The sequence below is a fragment of the Tenrec ecaudatus genome, chromosome 5 (assembly GCF_050624435.1).
Source record: "Tenrec ecaudatus isolate mTenEca1 chromosome 5, mTenEca1.hap1, whole genome shotgun sequence".
Lineage (NCBI taxonomy): Eukaryota > Metazoa > Chordata > Mammalia > Afrosoricida > Tenrecidae > Tenrec > Tenrec ecaudatus.
Window position 1 is genome coordinate 131911489 of NC_134534.1, and position 23704 is coordinate 131935192.

At 40.3% G+C, this 23704-nt stretch overlaps 1 protein-coding gene across 2 annotated transcripts in view; it reads right to left on the reverse strand.

Moving 5' to 3' along the window:
- MITF (melanocyte inducing transcription factor) overlaps positions 1–23704 on the reverse strand; it is a 295608-nt gene that overhangs the window by 111087 nt on the left and 160817 nt on the right. For both annotated transcript variants that reach the window (XM_075549901.1, XM_075549900.1), the window contains exon 2: positions 4565–4814. In XM_075549901.1, the coding sequence (XP_075406016.1) occupies positions 4565–4814 (250 nt within the window). The remainder of the gene's footprint in view (positions 1–4564; positions 4815–23704) is intronic.

Here is a 23704-nt window from a genome sequence, read left to right on the forward strand (position 1 = left end):
GAAAGGCCAGTCATTCCACAATTGCCCCTTCTTTCATTTCTGAAATCGCATGGAGTGCTGATGGTAAAACAAGGTGTCAAGGATACAGAGTTCCATCCCTAGGGTTCAACTAGGGCTTCTAGCCCAATGAGATGCCACCTGGGGAAAACGTCACCAAAGAAAAGCCACGGGTATCCTTCGTTTCAGAGGAAGAGGGCCTGGACGAAACAGATTTCTGTATTTGTTGAAAGTCAAGTATCTTTTCTAAATGCCGAACAATCTGCTGAGTTTCTTTGATGATCTGAAGTTGTGGGGAGGGGGGGGAGGGCGCCCATTTTTTACATTATTAATTAAAAATAATAAATTCCTTCAAACAACTTAAAATAAGAGTTTAAAGGAACAACCACCAAATTTTTCTTTGGAATTCATACTTTATGCCTAGGCAGACAACAAAAATTAAAACACATAATATGTTCCATAAATAACACCTTGCTTTTATTTAAATTCTACAGCAAAAACAAAGAAGAGAGAGGAGGGAGGGTGGGAGGGGCTAAAGGAGGAAAGGAGGGGGTACGAAAGGACGGCAGGGAGGGAGCAAGGAGGGAAGGAAGAATTAAGAGAAAGAGAAATACTTGGCAATGTCCTACGATTTTCTGAACAAGGAAATGTTTTCAAAGGCTAATGTTTTCATCCTATAAATTACCAGGCCCGAGTGAAGTAAACTTGTCAATTTAAAAACAAAGTAGCACGGTGAACTTGCAGCCCAAGTTCAGAGTAACCAGGAACATCCATCATAAGGAGATGGAGAAACAGATGTTGGAGGAGTGTTCTGAACCCTGCGGTAGAGCCATGGATACTGTTTTAGCTGTGAGAGCTGATTCTTCAGGTCTGTCTCTGGTTCCTCTCCTTCCATTTGAAGTAAAATAAACCCAATTATAAAGCTCACATTGGAAGCCTTATGTATCAACACAACACAGCAGCACAAGGAAGCTCTTCCATTCATGGGTCTTAGTGACATTTTACAAATCCCTAATTTGAAATGCAGGATGTGTTCTGTACTATCAAAACCACAAAGGATTGCACATCCCAAATTATTGGTGTATTTGTGGCAAAGAAAATAAGCATCCTTAAATTTCAATATCCAAAGAATGAGATTGTTCTTAAGAAATCACAGGAATAGCCCTAAGCAGTAAATATACAGCAAAAGACAAATCATTCCATGTCACCCAACATAAAATCAGTAATATGAATAAATCCAGAAATGAACAGAATCAGTACGGAAGCCATAAGCTAATACTATAAGCTACATGAACTTATATAGAACGATGGCCCTGTGAGGAGAGACTAATACTAATGTAGACTTTCTCTCAGTCGTGTTCTAGGATCCACGTGGCAGAGTGCGTTAAATACTGGGCAGGAAGCGACAGCGAGTGGTTCAAATCTACCAGCTGCTCTGCAGGCGAGAGTCGAGGCTTTCTATTCCTGTCAAGATTTACAGTCTCAACAACCCTAAGGAGTTTTCAACCGTGTGAATCAACTCAAGGGCAGTGAGTTCAGCTCGGTTTGAACCAAATTCCACCCACGATTCCTTGAGGCTTTCATCGGGTCTGCCCAAAACCATCGACAATTTTAAACTTGGTTTATAGGCTTCCTAGAGGTTTTAAGTGTGACATTGCCCTAGGACAATACATTAACACTCGTTTAGCTTTCAAAGTCAGTCTTGGAACACATTACTAGTGAAACCCACTGAGTTAGTGTACATGTGAAAACTACAGGATGGCATTTGTATTTTCTCCACCATGGCCCCATAAGCAAGGTTCACAGGCCCTTAAGCAGAACTCTCGAGCACACACAAGCATATATGGTGGATCATTCATCATCCCTCTCCACCGAGATGAAAACCCACTTAGGTTCCACTTCAATAGTTTACATCTTAGACATTAAAAGGAAGAATTACAAGAAAATATTGCCTCAGTATCATCTGTATTATAGGGTACTGAATTAGTATATCTGATATTACACACCCCTTGAAATTTTGTGTTCATTTATACAGGTTCAAGGTTAGACAATTGAACCCCCTCCACTATCCACAACTTTATGAAATTACACTTATGGAAAAGAACTGTAAGAGAAAACATGACTCCACTTCTCTCGCTTTTTCACAAGTAATATTGCATAATAGTATTTCCAAATGAGTGTGCATGTATAGGCTCTGAAATTACGTAAACTGTGTTTATGAAGCAGCAGTCTAAAATACCTGAGGGGATCACTCACTCATATAGTGATCATAATATCTTAGACTGTCATCTGAGATAAAGCATGGATTTTCACCTGGCCACGGTGCTAAAGTTTGACTAAATATTAATATACTCTATCTCTACTTTATCCTACTATTTAGTTTTGAACAACTAACATATGAAATATGTCTTTGACAATTGCTTGCTTATAACTAAGACTACAGCATCCAGTTCAAGTAATTGATTTGGGTTTCAAATCTGGACATTTTTCTGGCCTATCTAAAATGGAAATTACAGCACAAGCCAATATTACCACAACAGAGAAATACACTGGAAAATTGCTCAAACCAGAGGAAATATTACTCAAACTATTAAATGTCGATTTAAATCATTTTCAAAATAAAATATTTAAGTATTCCAATATTTAGAAATGATGTGTATTTTAAGGTGATATGCAAATAATGCTGCATCACATTGATTTAGGTAACTCTCCCACCAGAGACTACAAATCCCTTCATAGGAATGTTGTCTTTAATGAATAAGCTTTCATATAATATCAAACACTTCTTTCTATTTGCACATAAAACGACTACTAGAAAAAAAATCCCTGTTCTATCTTTTAAAAGATCAGCATTCAGATCGACAACACATCCCATTATCACCATTATCGTCAACAGGATAAACATATCTCTGCATCTAATTACTTAGCACAGACAACTTTAAGCAATTTAGGTAAAACAAATACGATTCCTATAAATACCAGACAACTCAAATCAATAGTGATCATCAATTTTTATTTCAGAAAAACAGAATAAAAATCAATGTATAACCCATTCTGGAGATAACTTTTCCCTAAGTTAAGGGGGCCGGGGATGGGGGGCAATGAGTGAAAAAGACACTAACTGTGCAAAACACTCCATGGCAAAGTTTCCCCTGATTCTTTCGCATCGTGTTTGTCCTCACAGCCTGTCCTTTCCTGCCAACACATCCTAATTTACCCCATCAGTCTATTTTAAAAGTCCTTAATAATAATACCACTTCAACAAGTGTGTTTGATACAGTTGATGTATGCATTGTTAAAAGAGCTGTAAGAGCACTCAATAAAATGATTTATTAAAAATAGTAAAATACTTTACTTCAAATTTGTTTTCAAACAGCCTTTCTCCTACTTCCTGGTATGGCTCGCATATTGCTTCCCAAACAGAATGCATGCTCACCCGATTTGTTTAAGCAGCAACTTTCAATATTGGGACATGTCTTTTTCTGTGTGCACAAGGGAATGCAAAGGCCAACAATGAATCACCAGCGTGTAAAGTTCACGTTGTTGAAAGAACAGTAACACTTTCGAACAAATCACCTAGGTGAATGGTCTTATTTATCTTCAAATCACAAAAGTAAGGGGGTTCCCTTTCTCTCCACTTTCCTTGCATCACTTGCATTTAAGAGAGTTAGACTGCTTAGCTTTAAACAAGGACGCTCGCTCTATGGGACGTTGGAGGATAAGTGAGAGAGAGAGATGAACGCTATTCTTAGACTTGTTACAACTTTTCCGGTAATTAGGAAGCTATATGTCCTTAATAAAATGATGCTAACAAGCTCCTGCAGATTCTATTCTTAGCATGAAATCAAAGGGCTAAAAGTAGACGACTCATTCAGCAAACCATTGGTCATTAAAGCAGGAAACTCTTTGGCAGTTTTATCTCCAATTCTATAGCCAAGTTTACGTTCTACGAAAATAGTACTAATAATAATTAAACGCTAGGCATGGAATATATTTAGGAAGAACTAAAGGTATATGAGGTACTGGAAGACCTGATTTCTGATAAATTTGATACTTGAAAACATTCCCAAAGAAAGATGTTATTAGAGCAAATACCTATTTCTACCTGAGAGTTTTCATAGAACACTGATAAAACCTGTGTCATTTATTGACGGTTGTTATTGAATATTCAGTTAGTTTGCATTCTTCCTTTTAAAAAAAGCAAAACAGAATCCATGTCGAAACTAAGGAAGTCACTGTGCACAAATATGATTCAGATGGGTCATTATAATCACTTACTCATTCAGATAAACAACCCCCCACCTAATTCAAGCCCAATGCCCTAACGTTGACTCTGATGCAGCGCAACCTCCAGGACAGGGTAGAACTGCCCCCAAGGTGTTCAGACTCCCACATCTTCCTCCTTCAGAGTGGTGGGTGGGTTCTGACCATCAACCTTTTTGGGGGGCAACCAAACACTCCAGGTACGGAGTCATCAGAGCCCCTTCATAGAAATACAACACCTCGAAAATGGAAAGCCTTTGGGAAGAGAGGCATGGTTTGACTGACAAGAGCAACACGCACGTACCTTAAGGACTTCCATTGGCACCTGGGTGGCAGAGGGAAGGGTGCTAGGCACACTGACGTTAATGGCTGGCGTCTGACTCAATGGCACTCTCTGTTGCATGAACTGGGCTGCCTGCAGCTTCTGCTGCTGCTCCCTGCGCTCCTGCTCCTGCATCTGCTCACGCATGAGTTGCTGGCGTAGCAAGATGCGTGATGTCATGCTGGAGGAGCTTATCGGAGGCTTGGAGGCCCCAGGATGCTCTGCAGAACTGCTGTGGGAAAGCCAAAAGACACACACATTTAATTTCCTAACGAGACATTGCGTTTGCATCTTGGGGCACCCTAAACTGCACCAAACTATGAAATGAGCCTGTGCAAATATAACCAAGTCCCAGAATGGTACTCCACATAATTGAAAATCAAGAGGTTGACAGGATTTAGGTCATTAGTAGTTGAATAAAAATAAGTCAGCTTGATTACATTTTGGCATTTTTTTAGCATGCAGCTTAATGATTATTGTTTTACATTTTATTCTTCACAATACTCAGCACTACCAACTCCAGTGCCACCTTAGTGAGTCCCGAGAGGCAATGTGTTTTACTGGCCCTCGGATTTCCACATTGCAAACTACACCGCTTCGTGCTAATGGTGAAGTCGTGTGGAGGAGTCAGAATGGGGCACAACCGGAAGAATGTGACCTAAGTCACTGAAATGTACATGTGGACTGGTTGATAGTGTGTATACTTTGTTATGCATATGTTAATCACAATAATTTTAAAAAATTAATTGCCTGATTTGCTTTGGTAGATAATGGAATCTAGCCAAATCACTCATCCTACAGCTATCGAAATCCCTTGAAAAGATGGTCAAGGTATTTAGTCACAAGGACAAGCTCAAAGAAAAGGTGAAGTTAGTCATAGGAAAAACTGTCTAAGATATGAGAAATAAAAATCAGTAATGAAAGCAGCATTGAGGCCAGAACATTAACACTGAACTTGATCTCCATGGTCTGGACAAAGGGCAGAAGACAGGTTGGCATGACAACACAATTCTGCTCTGCCTGGTTTCCTTTACACCCCTCTCCCTTCTGACTGTTTTGGGCAAGCTTTCCACTCCATAAATTCAGCAAGTTCCCTACGAGCCCTTCTGGGTACCTATTCTATCCCCAAATTACCTTAAATACTAAAGCACTGTTGTTAGATGCCATCAAGTCAATTAAAACTCCCGGTGACCCCGTGTGCCAAGTGGAAGAGCTCCATGGGTCGGCCAGGTTGTGGGCTTTCAGAGTTGGACCCTCGGGCTTATCTCCCCAAATGCCTCTGGCTAAGTTTGAACCAGCTGTGTTTTCCACTCGGCAGTCAGCACTTAGCCAGGTGCACCATCTAGGCACACTAACAGAGTTTAGAAGGAAAGATCTCCTAATATTGCAGAAGATGTCTTTTCTGGCTTATCCTTCGAGTCTATGACGTCAACAAGCTATTCAACCTCTCTCTACCTCCCTTCCTGCATCCAGAAATGAGGGAGCAAACCGTTGTTTTGTTCCTTAAACTTTTGACTGTGACATATTGTAGATTCACGTGCAGTTAGAAGAAGCATGAAGAGGTCCCATGTACCCTTCACCCAATTGCCCCCAGAGGAGTAACGGTAGTTTGGGTTTTAAAAATATTTTTAATTTTGATATAATTTATGATTCACATGAAACTTTAATGAGTAAACCAAAGAGTTCCCATGCACCCATTGGTCAATTTCCACCAAAGCCACATATGCTAAGCTGTATTTCACTGTGACCACCAGCATATTGTCATAGATACACACAACCATTAACACTTGTTCTTTACCTACTTACTCAAAAAGTAGGCTGTGTTTGAATTATCTTATCGAACGATCTATGTTATAAATGCTGTACCTCATGAGCATCTTGTGAAGATGAAATAAGATACAGTAAATACTAACAGCAGCACAATGAGCAACACGCAGTGCTGTCTCAATACAGCTTTGTTGCTGTGGCATTGTTACCTGGAAAATATAAATATTTAGTTCTAGAAATATATATATATTAATAAAAGCAGCTCTTTTTACAGACAACAGTACAAAACATTAACATCTGGAAATGGGAAAAAAAACAAAATTTGAGAAAATATTCACTCGAGTGAGTCACTTTTGAAGGAAAAAATTCCTACCACTAGTTTCCTTCCTTGAGGATAAATCCCTAGATGTTGCTTTTGCCACCTATCAAAAGGCAAAATATAGCCATTAAATCAGTTAATCACCAGGAAGGAACTCTTTTAAAAATAGGAACCTCCAAACTCAGCAGGGAACAAAGCATTCTAAGGGATATAGAATGTTTGTTTTTTACCCTAAAACAATTACAGTACTTGATAAAACTTATGTTAGGAGTTCACTTTTTCCACCACAGAAGATCAGCTTGGAAAGCTTGATCGGGTCATATATGAAGTCATTAAAAATGGTGTAAAATACATTTCTGATATGGATTTTTAAAATAAGTTAGAAGAGTGGATGCAAAATAGAATTCAAGGTGCTATCTTACTTTTCAATATTGACTAAAATAAAAAATATAATGAGTTCAAGAGCCATTTTTGGTATATATCATTGCAACCTTTTAAGAAACTAGTTAATCAAAAGTTTTGAAACACTATAAAATTTGATCAAGAAATTTTATTAATATATAGGATTTTCCGGAAAAGGTCATTTAGAAATCAAAAAAAAATGGCATTACTAAGCTATTTACAAATTACAAAATACTCTGAATTTGCTCTATAAGAATGCCTCTGTAAAATATAAGGAGTTGATAAAATGTAAAATGCAACACGGCTTTAAATGATACAATTAGAGGGAAAATGAGAGATGTACATTTTAAGAGTAAACTAAAGTGTAGACTCAAAATTATATTTATATGCCTATTAAAATAAGCAAATGTCCGTAATTGTATACACACACATACGTCTACCAGGTTATATATGAAGACAGTTGCAATTATCAGGGTGGAAGTGGAACGATAGGCTAATTTATTTTTTCTGAGTTTCTTGTTTAATAAAACTAGATTTATTTATCAAATCTATGTAATGAATAAACTCATCACACACACACACACACACACTTTACACACACACACACTTTACACACAGTGGCAGAATATATGCCACTAAAAACTAACAAGAAAGTGTGGAAATAAGTTGAGTGATCAAAAATCACCATCAATTACAAGAAAGGAGACTGGGTCCACCACACGGTCTATTGGCAGTATGACGGGGAGGCAGTAACTGGGTCTAACACATTAATTCTCTCAGATGTCTTTTGCACTCTGGAAAACTCAAACATTTTTCCTTTACACTTTCTTATACTTAGAGTTAGAAAAAACACGTATACAAATTGAACAATGCAAGGGCCCTGCTTAATACTTAATATCATATATGAATCCCCACGAAAAAATTACTTAGCCAGTACTCAAAACACCATCTAGTCACTTGATGAGTTCATTCCATACTACTAAAAGAGCATCGAAAGAAAACACCTTTTCCCACTTTTGAGTTCGGTATGTTGTCTAAGCTCCAGCAGACTCTCCTAAGAAAAGAGACCTCAGGAGGAGGGATGGGTGCATCAGAAAGGACTACGAATAAGTAAATAAGTAAATAAATAGGGAGCCTTCTCTGACTATTCAAAGCCTGTCAGGTTGAAACATTCCCAGAGAGCCTGATCCTTTTGATAAAAACAGGGGCAAAGCTTTGTGCTGCAGCAAACACAGCTGTGGAATAATCGCACTAATTAGCTGCTCCAGCCAAGTAATTGGCTGCGATACTGGGGGGCAAGTCCTTTCAATGAACAGTGAAGCATTCTTGAGACGTCTTAAATTAAGATTACTAGTCATCCTCCACACTGAGCGTCAGACTTTAAAGTTGATGACAGTATCATTTTAAGCGTTTTCTTAAAATGCTTACATCGCCATCAGGAAAGTAAAAAAAAAACAAAAAACGTAGACAATGCCAGTATAAATACACTGAAACCCCACTTTAGAAAATCTGGTACAGCTCAACCAATTGATATTATATATATATATATATATATATATATATATATATATATATATATATATATATATATATATATATATATGAAACATTTGAATCACTTCACTGTACACATTTGTTCCCTGTGGGATGGTTCTAAATTGTTCAGATATGTAAGAAACGACTCAAGGTTCTCAGTTTTGCCCTCAATTTTTTAAACATCCTTCTCTCTCTGAAATATTTGCATCTGCAATTATCCCCTTAAAGACAATGTTAACAGGGCACATCAGCACAATGTTTTAAACTCAAAATCCAGGTTCATGTGAACATGTTTGTGGTTAAAAGATTTTTTCTATTTTGTTTTGTTTTATTTTTTAAATGATCACTATATGTTGTGGCCAATAAGCATAAACAAGTGTAAATCCACATCTACTGAATTCTGAAAGCTAAAGAAATTCATCCAGGGCCCTTGAAGCTCAGTCTTCTCCTAGTTAGATTAGTCTAATTGCATGAGTTTGATTTATTTTAATCAGATTATTTAAAGATCATTTATTTAGCAGTTATTGAGTGTTTCCTATGTGCCATGTGCTAGGAATACCTAGTTTATAATCTCAAAGCATTTATAGATCTGGTCACATAATGTTTCTGAAATACCTTATAATTATCTAGATTATCTGACTTATTCTGTTCTACTGAAATTGACCGACCAAACATACACCCAAGAGGCAGTCATAAGTTACTGGAGATTGGAATGCCATGATTGGAAACTCAAGAGAAGGATCGGTAATTGGAAAACAGAACCTCAGTGACTAAATCTTGTAAAAACGAAGACATCTTCATTACCAAAAATTTTCTCAACAACATTAACACTGACTAAACACATGAACCTCATGAGATTAACTAAATAGGAATCAAATCGACTACATCTGTGGGAAGAGCTGATTAAGTAGTTCAAAATTATCAGCCCAAACAAGATCAGGGAAGACTGGGAACAGATCACCATTTGTTCAAATACATCTCCCAGTTGAAGCTGAAGAAAATTAAAATAATTCTAGGAGAGCCAAAATACAACCTTACATATATCCCACCTGAATTGAGAGACCATTTCAAAATCAGATCGGATGCATTGAACACTTAGGACCAAAAATCGATGGTTATATGTTAACATCAAGAACAACGAACAACGTACACGAAGTAAGAAAAACGTCAATATAAAGACAGGAAAGAGATGCCAGAAGAGACTGACACTTACTGTTGAATGTGGAGTGGGTCAAGAAAATAGAAGTAAAAGAGCCAAACTAAAATTTTCAAAAAGCAGCTTGAGCAGACAAAGCATTATAATGAAATGTCCAGAAAGAGCTGGGAGTAGGAAAACCAAACAAAGCAAAGGAACACAATTGACATATTTCTAGCTCAAAGAACTGAAGAAAAACGCCCAAACCCAGGCAGTGACATTGAAGGATTCTATGGGGAAAATATGGAAAGATGTAGGAAATATGAAAAGAAGATAAAAGGGACACACGGAGTCGCTGCACTAAAATGAACGGATGTTCAAGCACTTCAAAAGGTTATTATGTTAGCCAGGGTTCTCTAGAGAAACAAGACCAGGACACTTGTGATGTTATGTATATTTATATAGATAGATATACAGCATAAGGAAGACATAGCTAATTTGTCTATAGAGCAGTACACATGGTTCAGTGCAACGCACTTCCGTGAGATAGCGAATACACTGGCAGTCCTTCAAGTCTTGAGGGCCGCCAGGTAGAAGTCAAGGAAGCAGACAGCTGAGTCTTCTGTAGAGCAATTCAGCCAATCCCGCCACAGGCAGCAAATAGCAGGGTAGATCACCAACACTCAGCCAGATGACAGGGTCCCACAGTCCCCAGCTCAAGTGATGTATACTCCAGTTGTGCGGCGAAGCAGGTCTTGAAGGAACCTCAAACTACAGCTACACAGTCCACAGGTTGGGTGTCCCACAGGGTAGATCATTTATAACATAGATCCTTCGGTAAGATAATTCAAACACAGCCCACTTTTTGAGTAAGTAGGTAAAGAACTAGTGTTAATGGTTGGGTGCATCTATGACAATATGCTGGTGGTGACAGTGAAATATAGCTTTGCATATGTGGCTTTGGTGGAAATTGACCAATGGGTGCATGGGAACTCTTTGGTTTACTCATTAAAGTTTCATGTGAATCATAAATTATATCAAAATTAAAAATATTTTTAAAACCCAAACTACCGTTACTCCTCTGGGGACAATTGGGTGAAGGGTACATGGGACCTCTTCATGCTTCTTATAACTGCATGTGAGGCAGAGAACCAGCGAAGGCAGCCACACACTGGTCCAATCATCACAGAGCAAGAGACAAGAAAAGTGAGGCTCACTGAGTCATCTATCTCTCTGCCCTTCAAGTAAACTGCCCTTCAATTGATTCTGCATGTGTTCATTGGCCAGGTTGGCATAATAAACCTATCTATCACAATCATATGATTAAAAAAATGTCAATGGAATTGAAGAAGGAATCCCAAGCTGCACCAAAGGAATTACGCTCCAATAATTGATGGAATGCCAAGGGAAAAACTCCAAGCTGATGCAGTCCCGGAAGCACTCACTCACCTATGCTTGCTCAGTGGTGAATTAAGGAGGGCACCATGAACAGGAACCCAGGGTTGGCTCAGGAACTGCTGAGCAACATGACCTTTTATCAAACTACTGCAGAGCCCATGAATGAAGGGATGTGAAAGGCCTTATGACCTTGCTTAGAAGGCTGTATAAAAACAACAAAAACGCTGCCACTGAGTAGATTCTGACTCATAGGATTTTGAGACTATGCATCTTTGATTCATCTTTGTCTTGTTAGTTTCCCAATCAAGGCTTAACCCACAATGCCATGGTAGGTCATGTCGAGTTGGTTCCAATTCATAGCAACCCTATGTGCAAAAGAACAAAACACTGTCCATCCTTACTCTCCCCACAATTATGTTTGAGGTCATTGCTGCATCGACTATGTCAGTCCAGCGCATCAAGGGCTTCCTCGTTTTCGCTGGTCTTCAATTTTACCCAGAATTCCTGGTGCTGCTGTCAGATGAGCACTGGACCGCTAACCTCAGGGCCCACAGTTCAAACTCACTAGCAGCACTGCGGAAACGCTATGAGGCTTTCTGCTTTAGTAACGATATAGCCTCTCAGAAATCCTATATAGAGGTTACTGTGGGTTTTCTACTATATTGAACATGATGTCCTTCATCAGGAAATGGTTTTTCCTGTTAGTATGGCTGAAGTATGTAAGAGAAAGTTTCACCACACTTGCTTCTAAGGAGCATTCTAGTTGTACTTGGTCCAAACAGACTTGTTTGTGATTCTGGCACTCTATGGTACTTTCAATATTCTTCTCCAGCACCACAATTCAAAAGCACCAATTCTAAGGCCTTCTTTATTCATTGTCCAACTTCCAAATGCACGTAAGGCAATGGAAAATACCATGGCTTGAGGCAAAGGCACCTTAGTCCTCAAATTCTCTAACACCGTTGGCACTATTGGAAAAGTGTTGGACTACTAATCACAAAGTGAGATGTTCGAGCCTATCCTATCATTTACTCCTCCTAAGAAAGTGGAGGCTGTCTTCTCCAATAAAGATGTATAAAGGCTCAGAAACCCTGTAAAGGGTAACTCTGAGTTGAAATGGATTTGATGGCTGTGAGTTTCATTTGGGATTTTTTACATCCACACATGCATACATCTGCAGCTGCGTCAACACCAGCTCACAGCAACCCGAGTTTGCCTGAGCAGATGTGTGCTCCTTAGGGTTTTACTGCTGGTACGTCCCAGACATATCAACAAGTCTGTCTTTCAAAGTGTCTCTGGATGGACTTGAATGTTCAATTTTTAGGTTGGCAGCTGAGCATGTTAACACAGTTGGTGTCTATTAGGGACTCTTATTTGTAAAGAGTATTTAATATTAGATTTCTAGTAAAAATTAAAATCTGTAAAAGATGGAAATAGATTAGCACCATCATTAGAATTGAGTCCACGAGGTAGAACATAGTTGAAAAAAGGGGCTAAAAATAATCATATGAACCATGAGTATGGAACTCACTTGTGTTTCAAATGAGGAAACAATCATTGCATAAGCCTAAAGTGTAAGTTTGTACCACAGATTATCTGTTTAATACAATTTAAGGAATTCCAATTTAATACAGTATTACAGAAACACGGACAATATGATTTATTCAGCAATTCTCTCATGAGCCATTAAGTAAGAATACTTGTGTTTTCTTCAGTAAAAACTAATTTTCATCATAATCGTTCCACTGATAGAGCTCAATGCCTTGTATTTACCCACACTGGGGTACGATGCGATTTACCCGGAGAAGCATAAGGTCCAATGTTCAGATACATAGAACAGAGGACAGGTGGAGGTACAAGAGGACTACCCTCGTGTGCAGGTGAGAAAATTATGTCATACACCGACTGTGGCTTCTAACTGAAGAGACATTAGACTTGATACAACAGAATCAGCTAATGATTATGTCTAAAATGAAATTACTCTCTCCGTGCTCAGTTATTATGACTCTGGTCTAGGTAAAGGCTCTAAAGGGAGCTCTAGTGGTTAAGTGCTTGCCTGCCAATTGGAAGCCTGGTGATCCAAGCCCACCAGCGGCTCAATGAGAAGCTAGGGCCGTCGGCGTCCATAATGAATAACACCTTGGAAACACTGTGGGAAGTGTTTCTTTTCCCTTTGGGCCAATGAGCTAGAATCAACTCAATGGTAAGGAGGTTCATTTTTGTTTTAGTTTTTGTAAGGCCCAGGAATCAGCAAAAACCCTGAAGCAAATGTGTCTGCCGTGCCAGGTATGAAAATTAAGTGCCCAAGATTGCCCATCTATTAGTAGGGTGGATAGGGCTGGTTCAATTTTCAGTAACACATACGAATCTTGAAACCACAGCTCCAATTCCAAAGCCAAAGCATTGCCCTCTGTGTCTTATAAAATTCCTCCCCTCTCCAGAGCGCGGTCAGAACTCTGAAGGGTCCTTCCCACACTAGGTTCAGAGTGCTGGGTGGACAAGAAGACGCATGTAGAAAACTTGACCTGGCATATGTTTTGCTGTAGATCTCAATAGCAGATCGCTCAACAATAATGTTAAATTTATCAGGGGGAAGGGAAGGTATCTGTCCAGAAACCACCAATGGATAGTCATTATTTTATGATAATGAAAGGGACCTATGGCAAGGTTGAACCTATGGAAACTGCATCCATCTGGTATGTCTGTCCATAAAAAGTTACCCTTAGGCGTCAATGAAAGGGATTCCAGTGCACAAACCGCCAAGGTGAGAATGGGTAAACTGACACGTAGATACACACCTAGGTAAGTGTCATATGACAGCGGTGATCTCTTCTGTGAAGTAGGATGCTATGTGAATTAGATGGCATGGGAACACCACATTATTTACTACTGGCAGTCTTTCGTTACTTTCCTGTAGGTCTAGGAAAGCCTTATCGAAGCCCTGCAGAGGAAACTTAGGAGCTGTATCCATTGGACGCAGGAAGTAGGCCTGCTGGGTACGATGGGCATGGGGCACTTGGGAGACCTCGATGCACACTGGAGTCCTGCTGCTCAGTTACCCTGGGGGATTGGGGCTTCAAATGCAATAGAGGAAATCATAAACAAAGGGAGCAAAAGGCTTTATGGGGCTACTAACATATATGTATGTGCAATGAGACACTGCTCAAGGGAAATGTATCTGTTTGGGGGTGTCTAACACTACAAAATGATCATCACCCTGTACAATTAATTTTTCCATTGCCTCCAAAGTGATGCAGGGTGGCTTTCTCAAGAGGTAGGGGAGAAGCAAGTAACTGTAAGAAGCCACATCATCAGTTGTATGTACTTAAGGTCACTAGGAGTACAAGCCAGGTCAACGACACAGTGCCAGACACAGTTCACAGTCTGACTTCAGAAACTGAACCTTCTGGATTTCTAGCATAACCAAATATAGGTTTAGTGCTCAAAGAAAAATCTGCCAAAATTCCAATATTCCAGTAAAATTACTAGTTCATATAACAGAGTCCAATGACAACAAAAAATATTTCTTTTCCTGGTGTTTTGGTTTTTAGGCCTGTTCCTGGGGTTACTTGGGGTGCTGATTCAAAAAACTGCATTGGGGGCGACATGTGGAGCGGGGATGGTGACAGGAAAAAATGTAGGAGTCCAGGAAGCAAAGGAATGTTTAAAAATTGATTGTGGTAGCAACTGTACAATTCTGATTGATGTGATTGAACTATGGTATGATGTATGTACCAACTCCAAAATAATAATAAAAATTTTTAAAGGAAAAACAAGAGTTTTAAAAAATTGCATTGTCTAGACCACATCAGCTCTAGTTTTTTAGATATGGTGTTACAATCTATTTTCAATGATTCGTACTGTGATCAATTTATCTTCCTACTTTAGATATAAGAAGAATGGAGACCCACAAACTATAAGATACATTTAAAAAGTAAGCACTATTTGAAAAAGAATTCGGTAACAAGGGATTTCGAAAGGAAGGTGTATATGGACCTGCGATAGCTGATCATAAGGCTAGTGGCTCAAATCCACCAGTCACTCTGTAGACTTTCAAAGATTGTAAGGTTTGCAAACCCAAATCGGGTCATTACGAATTAAAATTGATTAGATGGAAGTGGGTTTTTCTTTTTGCTATGGGAGGCTGTGTAATATAGACAGAGACTACTATTTAGGTACTGCAAAGCTGAGCAGAATGGAAAAGAACACTGGAAAGGCCCACATATGGAAGAAGTAAGGGCAATTGAGTGTCGAAAATGTAAGACCTGAGAGCAACATTCATAAATACTTTGAAGATCTAGGTTTTTCTTCTTCCAACTGCACAGTTAACATTTCAGAACATGCTATAGAGAAGGTAATGGATAATCCATGTCAAATGCTTCGGAAGTGTGACCGACTCCCAACTCTACAGGAAAACTTGTAACCTGTTCGATTTTCTGCGCACAGGTGGAGAAGTCGTGCTGTCCTGTAACAAAGCTGGAACATTTACATTTTAATACAGGAAGATGAACACTGACAGACCCGTTTGGGATTTCAGAACATCTGACTCTCTATTTATTGTACCAAACTCACTACCAGCCAGTCGATTACAACTCACAGCCACCCTCTAGAAAAAGTGGAACTTCTACGGGTTTCTGAGGATGGAAAGCTTCATGGGAGCAGAACGTTTCACCTTCCTCTGGCCGAGCAACTGATGACCTTGTGGACAGCAGTCAGACCCACAGCCTACTGTGCCAGCAGGACTCCTTGTACAGTAACTCTTAGCTGGACCCTTTGTAAGATGACACATTGCAACCCCCTGCTATTCAGTTCTTAATAAAGGTGAAGAGATATCTGGGGGAAATCCCAAGTTCATGTAATTCGCACTCCTCAAATATGTCTTTGGCTCAAAGGACACCATGTGAAGCATACCTTGACCTAATTATTTAGTACAAGACAAACTACTTTAAATAAAGTCGATGTTCATGTCCTCTCTTAGCCTAACACTAAAATAACCTGATTTTTTATGAGTGAAGAGTGACATAAGGCATATGCTCTGTATCTCAAAATTTAGAGCTGATAAGAGGAATCTGGTGCCATTTTTTGAATCACTATGTCAAATATTTGAGGCATTAAAATATCTGTTGGTCATTGTAAAGTATACACAGGTTTCTCATACAGAGGAAATAAAAAGACTTGCAAAATATAGCATGTCTCCTTATCTCTTCCTTCCTTCAACAAGCACTTAAATGCTTCTAAAAGGCCGGCTAGTGACAATATCTGGGACATCACAGTGAACAAAGTGGACAGTACTCTTGGCCTCATTTCACAAAAGGAGGAATCGCGTCAAACCACACTTAACTGCTTTCCAGTCCACCCCAACTCCTACAGACCCTGCAGGACAGAGCAGAACTGCCCCATCTGGTTTCCATGGCTGTAAACCTTTACAAAAGCAAACGGTTCTCTCTTTCTCTCTCTCTCTCTCTCTCTCTCTCTCTCTCTCTCTCTCTCTCTCTCTCTCTCTCTCCTGAAAAAGAAGGAAGATGCTCTAAAATGTTAGAACCAAAATATACTGCCCTAGTGTCGATTCCCACTCACATTGACCCTAAATAGAATTGCTGAAACGGCAAATCTTTACAGGGGAAGAGCCTCACCTTTCTTCCACAGAGCAGCTAGTGGGCATTAACTGTTAGCCTGTGGTAAGCAGCCCACAGCACCTCTAGAGCTCCCCATACTGAAGTTAAAATCTAAAACCATGACTTGCAAATACATTGGCCCAAATTGGCCGGTACAAACTGGAGACTCTGAATATCTATTTAAGATGAGCATTCTTTAGGTTGACCAGCTGACCCTTCAGTAGGTACCAGTAAGACTAATAAGAATTGATTGATTAGATAACATCTAACAAAGTCAGATATAACTCTCACAAGACTCCTAAACGATCAGATATCTCAAAAGAAAGTACAAAATTTGAGCCACTAGAAAACAGAAGAAAAGATTAAAACATTTCTTTGTATTTATTTTTATCTCATTATTTAAATTTTCCATTCTCGGGCATGTCTTAAAAGATAATTAGTATAGTGCCCCATGCATATAATTCATACATAAAATAAAAATTATTTGAGCAGGTATGCTTGAAAATATCTCTAAGATGGATAATAAATATAGGGTAGAGATCATTATAAAATATGACCAATATTCTCCCAATTTCCACCATCAGATTGATTTTCAAGTGGGTTATTTTCTCCACCCTCAAAGTCAGCTCACTGCCATACGTCACTTCCAAACCATAGCAACCCTACAGAGGACCCTTGGTTCAGAGATTGTGACTCTTCACAGGAGGAGAGAGCCTCATCTTTCTCCCCGAGAGAGACTGGTGGTGCTAGTCTGCTGACCTTGTGGTGAGCAGCTGGTGGGTAACCCACCCACCCTCAAGGACTTCTTACTTGTAGACACTCCAACTAAGAGGAATGTCAATTTCTTACACCCCCCCCAAAAAAAATTTAAACCAAAACTATGAGTCCTGCCATTTCTGCTTTTTATGACCATGAGTGACTTCTATTTTCCACAGATATCACTGTGGGTTGGCAGGCTCTCAGTACTCAATTCCTTTCAAGGAAATTGTCTCTGGGAACCAGGCCACTGAAAGGTGGAAAGCCCTCAAGTTGAAGTTCCCACACTAAGGCTTTCTGCTCTTCACGTTAAGACCTTCCTCTAGGCCGGCGGTCAGAAAAATTTTGAGGCAGAAGAGCCAATCCTGTCCCTCACAACAATTTAAAAAATGATTAGAGAGTGATAGATATATTTTTAAAAACAAATGAAATCACTATTATCTGAAAAATACTCTTAAATTTTCATAAATGAAAATAGGATTGTTTATTTTCATGTTCAATTGTGTTCACAGCCACCTGTACAATCGCAGGGTGCTGACCCCCCGCTCTAGACCATTGGCAACCAAGCTCATTTGGCCTACCACCCCCTTTGCAGAAAAAAACAAAAAAACAAACCCAGTAGCCCCTGACAATTACGAACACTTGTATGACAGACCGTAATCCAAGATAAAGTTCGGGTATTGCTTTTGTAGCCTCCCCCCTGGATCATTCAAGTGTCCCGCAGGGGTGGTATCGCCCACTTTGCAAAACATTCTTTCTTGCTTACTCTGACCAGTGATGGAATTCCACTCACATCTAGCTGCCAAGTTTTGAAAAGCTCGGGGTAAAAAAAAAATCTCTGAAAGGTATTAATCATTTGCATGACATGATAAGATATTAACACCTAGAGAATATTAAAAGAAAGTCTTTTGTCCCAATATAAGAATCTAATGAGAGAATTCAGACATGAGTGAGAGAGCAGTCAGATGGATTTTTCTAAAGATAGACATGCAAGGGTTAAGAGATACTACCTTCTCTGACAAGCTTGTATAGACAAGCAGGGCGTGCCCTGTGATTGGGCAAGATGCTAGAAAAGCTTTCTGGAGACACAGTGTGGGGATTCCACCCGATCTGACCCCACCACACCGAGGCAGAACACTAAGGGCGTGCAACAGAGCAGCCAGGGGAGCAGAACAACGGACTGTCCAGGGAACACCAAAAATAAACTTTGGGGCTAGGGCTTGGCACTCCTTTAGAGTCAACCTGAAAATACTCCTAAAGGACAACAAACAGTCCTTGAACTAACTACCGGCTTTTCTTTCTGGGTTTTTTTGTTGTTGTTTTTTTGTCACTGGCTTTTTGCTGCTTGTTTTGTTTTGTTGCTTGTTTTGCTCTGTCTTGTTTTTGTGCATGTTATTATCTCCACAGATCTGTCTAAATAAGACACAGGGAATCTAGGACAGATGAACCCCTCAACACCAGCGGTGGGAGTGGCGACACCAGGAGGGAAGGGTGTGTAGAAAGGGAGAACCAATCTTGGAGATCTATGTGTAACCTCCTCTCTGGGAGATGGGCCATGGGAAGGTGGGTGAGGGGAGACGCCGGGCAGTGTAAGATAAGATAAAATAATTATTTATAAACTATTAAGGGAGCAGGGGGAAGGGGAGAGTGGGTAGGGGGGGGGGAAGGAAACCGAGCTGATTCCAGGAACCCAAGTGGAAGGTGAATTTTGAGAATGACGAGTGCAATGAATGTATAAGGGTGCTTTGCTCAATTGGTGTATGTGTGGATTGTAATAAGAGTTGTATGAGCCCCAATAAAAAGATTTATTAAAAAAAAGATAGGCTAGATGAACAATCTGGAGGAGAAAACAACGGAACCAACGGTTCCGGGGGGACATGGGAGAGGCAGAGGTAGGGGAAAACAAGTGGTGTTAACACATCCGGAGACAAGGGAACAAGTGATCCAAATCGGTGGTGAGGAGGGTGTAGGAGGTCTGGTAGGGTGTGATCAAGGATAATGTAACTGAGAGGAATTACTGAGACCCAAATGAAGGCTGAGCATAACAGGAAAAGAGGAAAGTCAAAGGAAATAGAGGAAAGAGCTAGGAAGCAAAGGGCATTTATAGAGAACTAAATATAGGCATGTACATCTCTAAATATATTTTTATATGACGGTGGGGAAATAGATCTCTGTGCATGTATTTATAGGTTTAGTATTAAGATAGCAGATGGACATTGGGCCTCCACTCAAGTACCCCCTCAATGCAAGAACATTTTGTTTTATTAAACTGGCATTTCATGATGCTCACCTTCCTGATACTATCCCTGAAGACAGAGCAGGTGCATAAGCAAATGTGGTGAAGAAAGCTGATGGTGTCACATAAGAAAATGTGGTGAAGAAAGCTCTTTTGAAAGCTATCAAAAGATATAGCATCTGGGGTCTTAAAGGTTTGAAGGTAAACAAGCGGCCATCTAGCTCAGAAGCAACAAAGCCCACATGGAAGAAGTGCACCTGCCTGTGTAATCATGAGGTGTTGAAGGAATCAGGTATTAGGCATCAAAGAACAAAAAATCAAATCTTTATGAATGAGGGGGGTTGCAGATTGGGGACCCAAGACCCATCTGTAGGCAATTGGACATCCAGGAGATGAGTCAGAAAGGGTGCAGTGTAGCAACGATGAAACATACAACTTTCTTCTAGTTCTTAAATGCTTTCCCCCCCACTCCCACCCCCCACTATCATGACCCCAATTCTGCCTCACAAATCTGGCTAGACCAGAGGATGTACACTGGTACAGTTCGGAAGTGGAAACACAAGGAACCCAGGGCAGCTGATCCCTTCAGGACCAGTGCTGAGAATGGCGATACTGGGAGGGTGGAGGAAGGTGGGGTGGAAAGGGGGAAGTGATTACAAGAAACTACATATAACCTCCACCCTGGGGGATAGACAACAGAAAAGTGGGTGAAGGGAGACATCGGACAGTGTAAGATATGACAAAATAATAATAATTTATAAATTATCAAGGGTTCATAATGGAGGGAAAAACTGAGGGGGGAGGGGGGAAAACGAGGAACTGATACCAAGGGCTCAAGCAGAAAGCAACTGTTTTGAGAATGATGAGGGCAACAAGTGTACAAATGTGCTTGACATAATGGATGTATGTATGGATTGTGATAAGAGTTGTACAAGCCCCCAATAAAATGATTTTTAAAAAAAGAAGAGCATTTTAAGACATACACACAACAACGCAAGCCTTACAATATTGTATGTGTTGAAATCAAGGCAAAACCATAAATGATGTTATCTCAGAACAGTAGTGTGTCACAGCTTGTGAGGCCATCTTACGATACAGAAGTAATGATTTATGGTGCTCTCATTCTTTCGAGGAGCCCTGGTGGCCTAGGCGGCTCCGTGCTGGGCTGCAAACCACAAGGTAAGCAGTGTGAATGCACTAGCTACTCCATGAAATGAGCTTTCTGCTCCTGTGAAGGTTTACAGCCGCAGAAACCCAAAAGGGCATTCTGCTCTGTACTGCAGGGTCACCACGTGGCAGAACTGACACGATGGGAGGGATTGGACTAGTGTTTTGCTTCCTTGCTCCCATGTTATTCCTGCCTGCTCAGAATCCTTTCCCAGTTCTTGGACAATTTAGTACCAAGATTTCACCTTGAAGAACTTCCCTCACTTTCAGGTCATAAAATTATGAGGGTGCCTCTACCGCGGAAAAGGAAACCACAACCCAGCCTTGGCCAATCAGTGTATCAATCCTTCCAGTGGAGGGGCCGGGTTTAGTGCACAAAGTACTACATCGGCAGTTCTCAACCTGCGGGTCACGCGGTACCCCTTTGGGGGTCGAATGACCTTTTCACAGGGGTTGCCTGATTCATAACAGTAGCAACATGACAGTTATGAAGTAGCAACGAAAATAATTTGATAGGGGGGGTCACCACAACATGAGGAAGTATATTTATTAAAGAGTTGCAGCCTTAGGAAGATTGAGTATGCTCTGCATACTCTCCTTATACTGAGGGGTGCAAAGCTACTAAGATGCAACTCTGAAACTTCCTGGGCCTATCTGTGCAGTCAGCACAGATGGAGCAATGCTGTCACTTTCAGGCAGGGACAGAGGACTAAGGAGACAGGAGAAGAAAAAGTGATACAGTGTTGCGATGCTATTGAGTACCTGGATCAAACTCCTCCTGATGGTTTAACAATCCCAAACTGATGCACAAAGGCCAATTAGTTTTCACTTTTTACTGGAACTGGTTTAAGTTGTCCTGGGACACCACAGCTGTGCTGTGTGACATGTTAGGCATGTTAAAACTGTATGTGAGATAATGTACGACATATTAAAGTGACAGCTCAGAAACCCAAGCCAGACATGCGGGTACTCATTCTCCTGCTTCCACTCCTATTTAGATGGGCGCACGGCCGTGCACATTTCCTGGGGTCTAGGTAGGGCTGAATCCGTAAGTGTTTCCAATGAGATGGAAACAAACGGGCCATGCGGTACTTCCAGAAAACTTCTTTGAAGGGATGCACATTCTTTGAGCTTTATGCCACCACATGTCCTGGAACTTTAGTGACCTAAATGTCAATAGCCATGTCTGGACTGTAAGGATGAGAGGCAGGCTTAAGGATTACAGTTGGGCAGTTTCTGTGTCCGTGATGACCTTGTGAAATCAGTTCTGAAAGGGAAGAGATCTTTATAAGTTGTTCAGTAGTACTTGGTGCACAGCAGGATAAAATAAATATCTGGTACGCAGATAAATTCGGTGTTTCTCAAAAAAAAAAAAAGAATTGATCAAAGGCTAGGGAATATAGAAAAAAATTAAGATTTATTGCTTAATATGTATACAATTTCTGCTGGGGTGATGAAACATCTTGGAAATACGGGGTGGCAATGGCTGCACCACATGATAAATTTGATTAATGCCACAAAAATGTATGTTTAAGCATGGTTCAAATGGAAAACTATATTAAAAATAATCCATTAAAAAACAAAATTTGTTTTTGCTGTTTCTATCATACCTCATCTGAAATCAGACTTACTGCCATCAAGTCACTGCCCGCTCACAGTCACCCTAGGGGTCAGGGTAAGCCTGCTCCTGTGGGTTTCTGAGATGGTAACTCTTTGCCGGAGAAGAGAGGCTCATCTTTCTCCCTTAGAACAACTGGTGGTTCAAACTGCTGACCTAGCAGTTAACAGTTAGATCTAGACTCAAATAACCCTAGGGCCCCATGTTGGCAGGTCTTAAGTCAAACCATTTCCTGGAGTTGTGTTCTTATATCATTCCTAAAAGAGACATTCAGTACCAAGGATCAAACATGCTAGCCTTCCAACTATCTCTGAGCTTCCTTCAATGTGTTGTCAAAAAGTTCATGTAGAAGTACCCCTGGAACTGCTGAAACCCCGGAGGGGACTGAGCATGATAGTGAGACAGGGGGAAAGTCAAGGGAAATAGAAGAAAGAGCTGGAAGGCAAAGGGAATTTATAGAGGACTACATAAAGACATGTACATATGCAAATATATTTATATATGAGGATGGGGAAATAGATCTATGTGCATATATTTATAGGGTTAGTATTAAGGTAGCAGAAGGACATTGGGCCTCCACTGAAGAACTCCCTCAATGCAAGAATACTTTCTTTTATTAAATTGGCATTCTATGATGATCACCTTCCCGACACAACCACTGAGGACAAAGCGGGTGAATAAGCAAATGTGGTGAAGAAAGCTGATGGTGCCCAGCTATCAAAAGAGATAGCATCTGGGGTCTTAAAGGCTTGAAGGTAAACAAGCGGCCATCTAGCTCAGAAGCAACAAAGCCCTCATAGAAGAAACATGCCAGCCTGTGTGATCACGAGGTGCAGAAGGGATCAGTTATCAGGCATCAAAGAACAAAAAAATCCTATCATTGTGTGCTCCCTCCATGACACGATCGCTGATAACAAATGGGTGCATAAGCAAATGAGGTGAAGAAAGCTGATGGTGCCAGGCTATCAAAAGATATAGCATCTGGGATCTTAAAGACTTGAAGGTAAATAAACAGCCATCTGGCTCAGAAGCAACAAAGCCCACATGGAAGAAGCACACCAGCCAGTGCGATCACAAAGTGTCAAAGGGATCAGGTAGCAGGCATCATCAGAACAAAAATCTTATCATAGCAAATTAGGGGGGGGGAGTGCAGAGTGGAGACCCAAAGCCCAT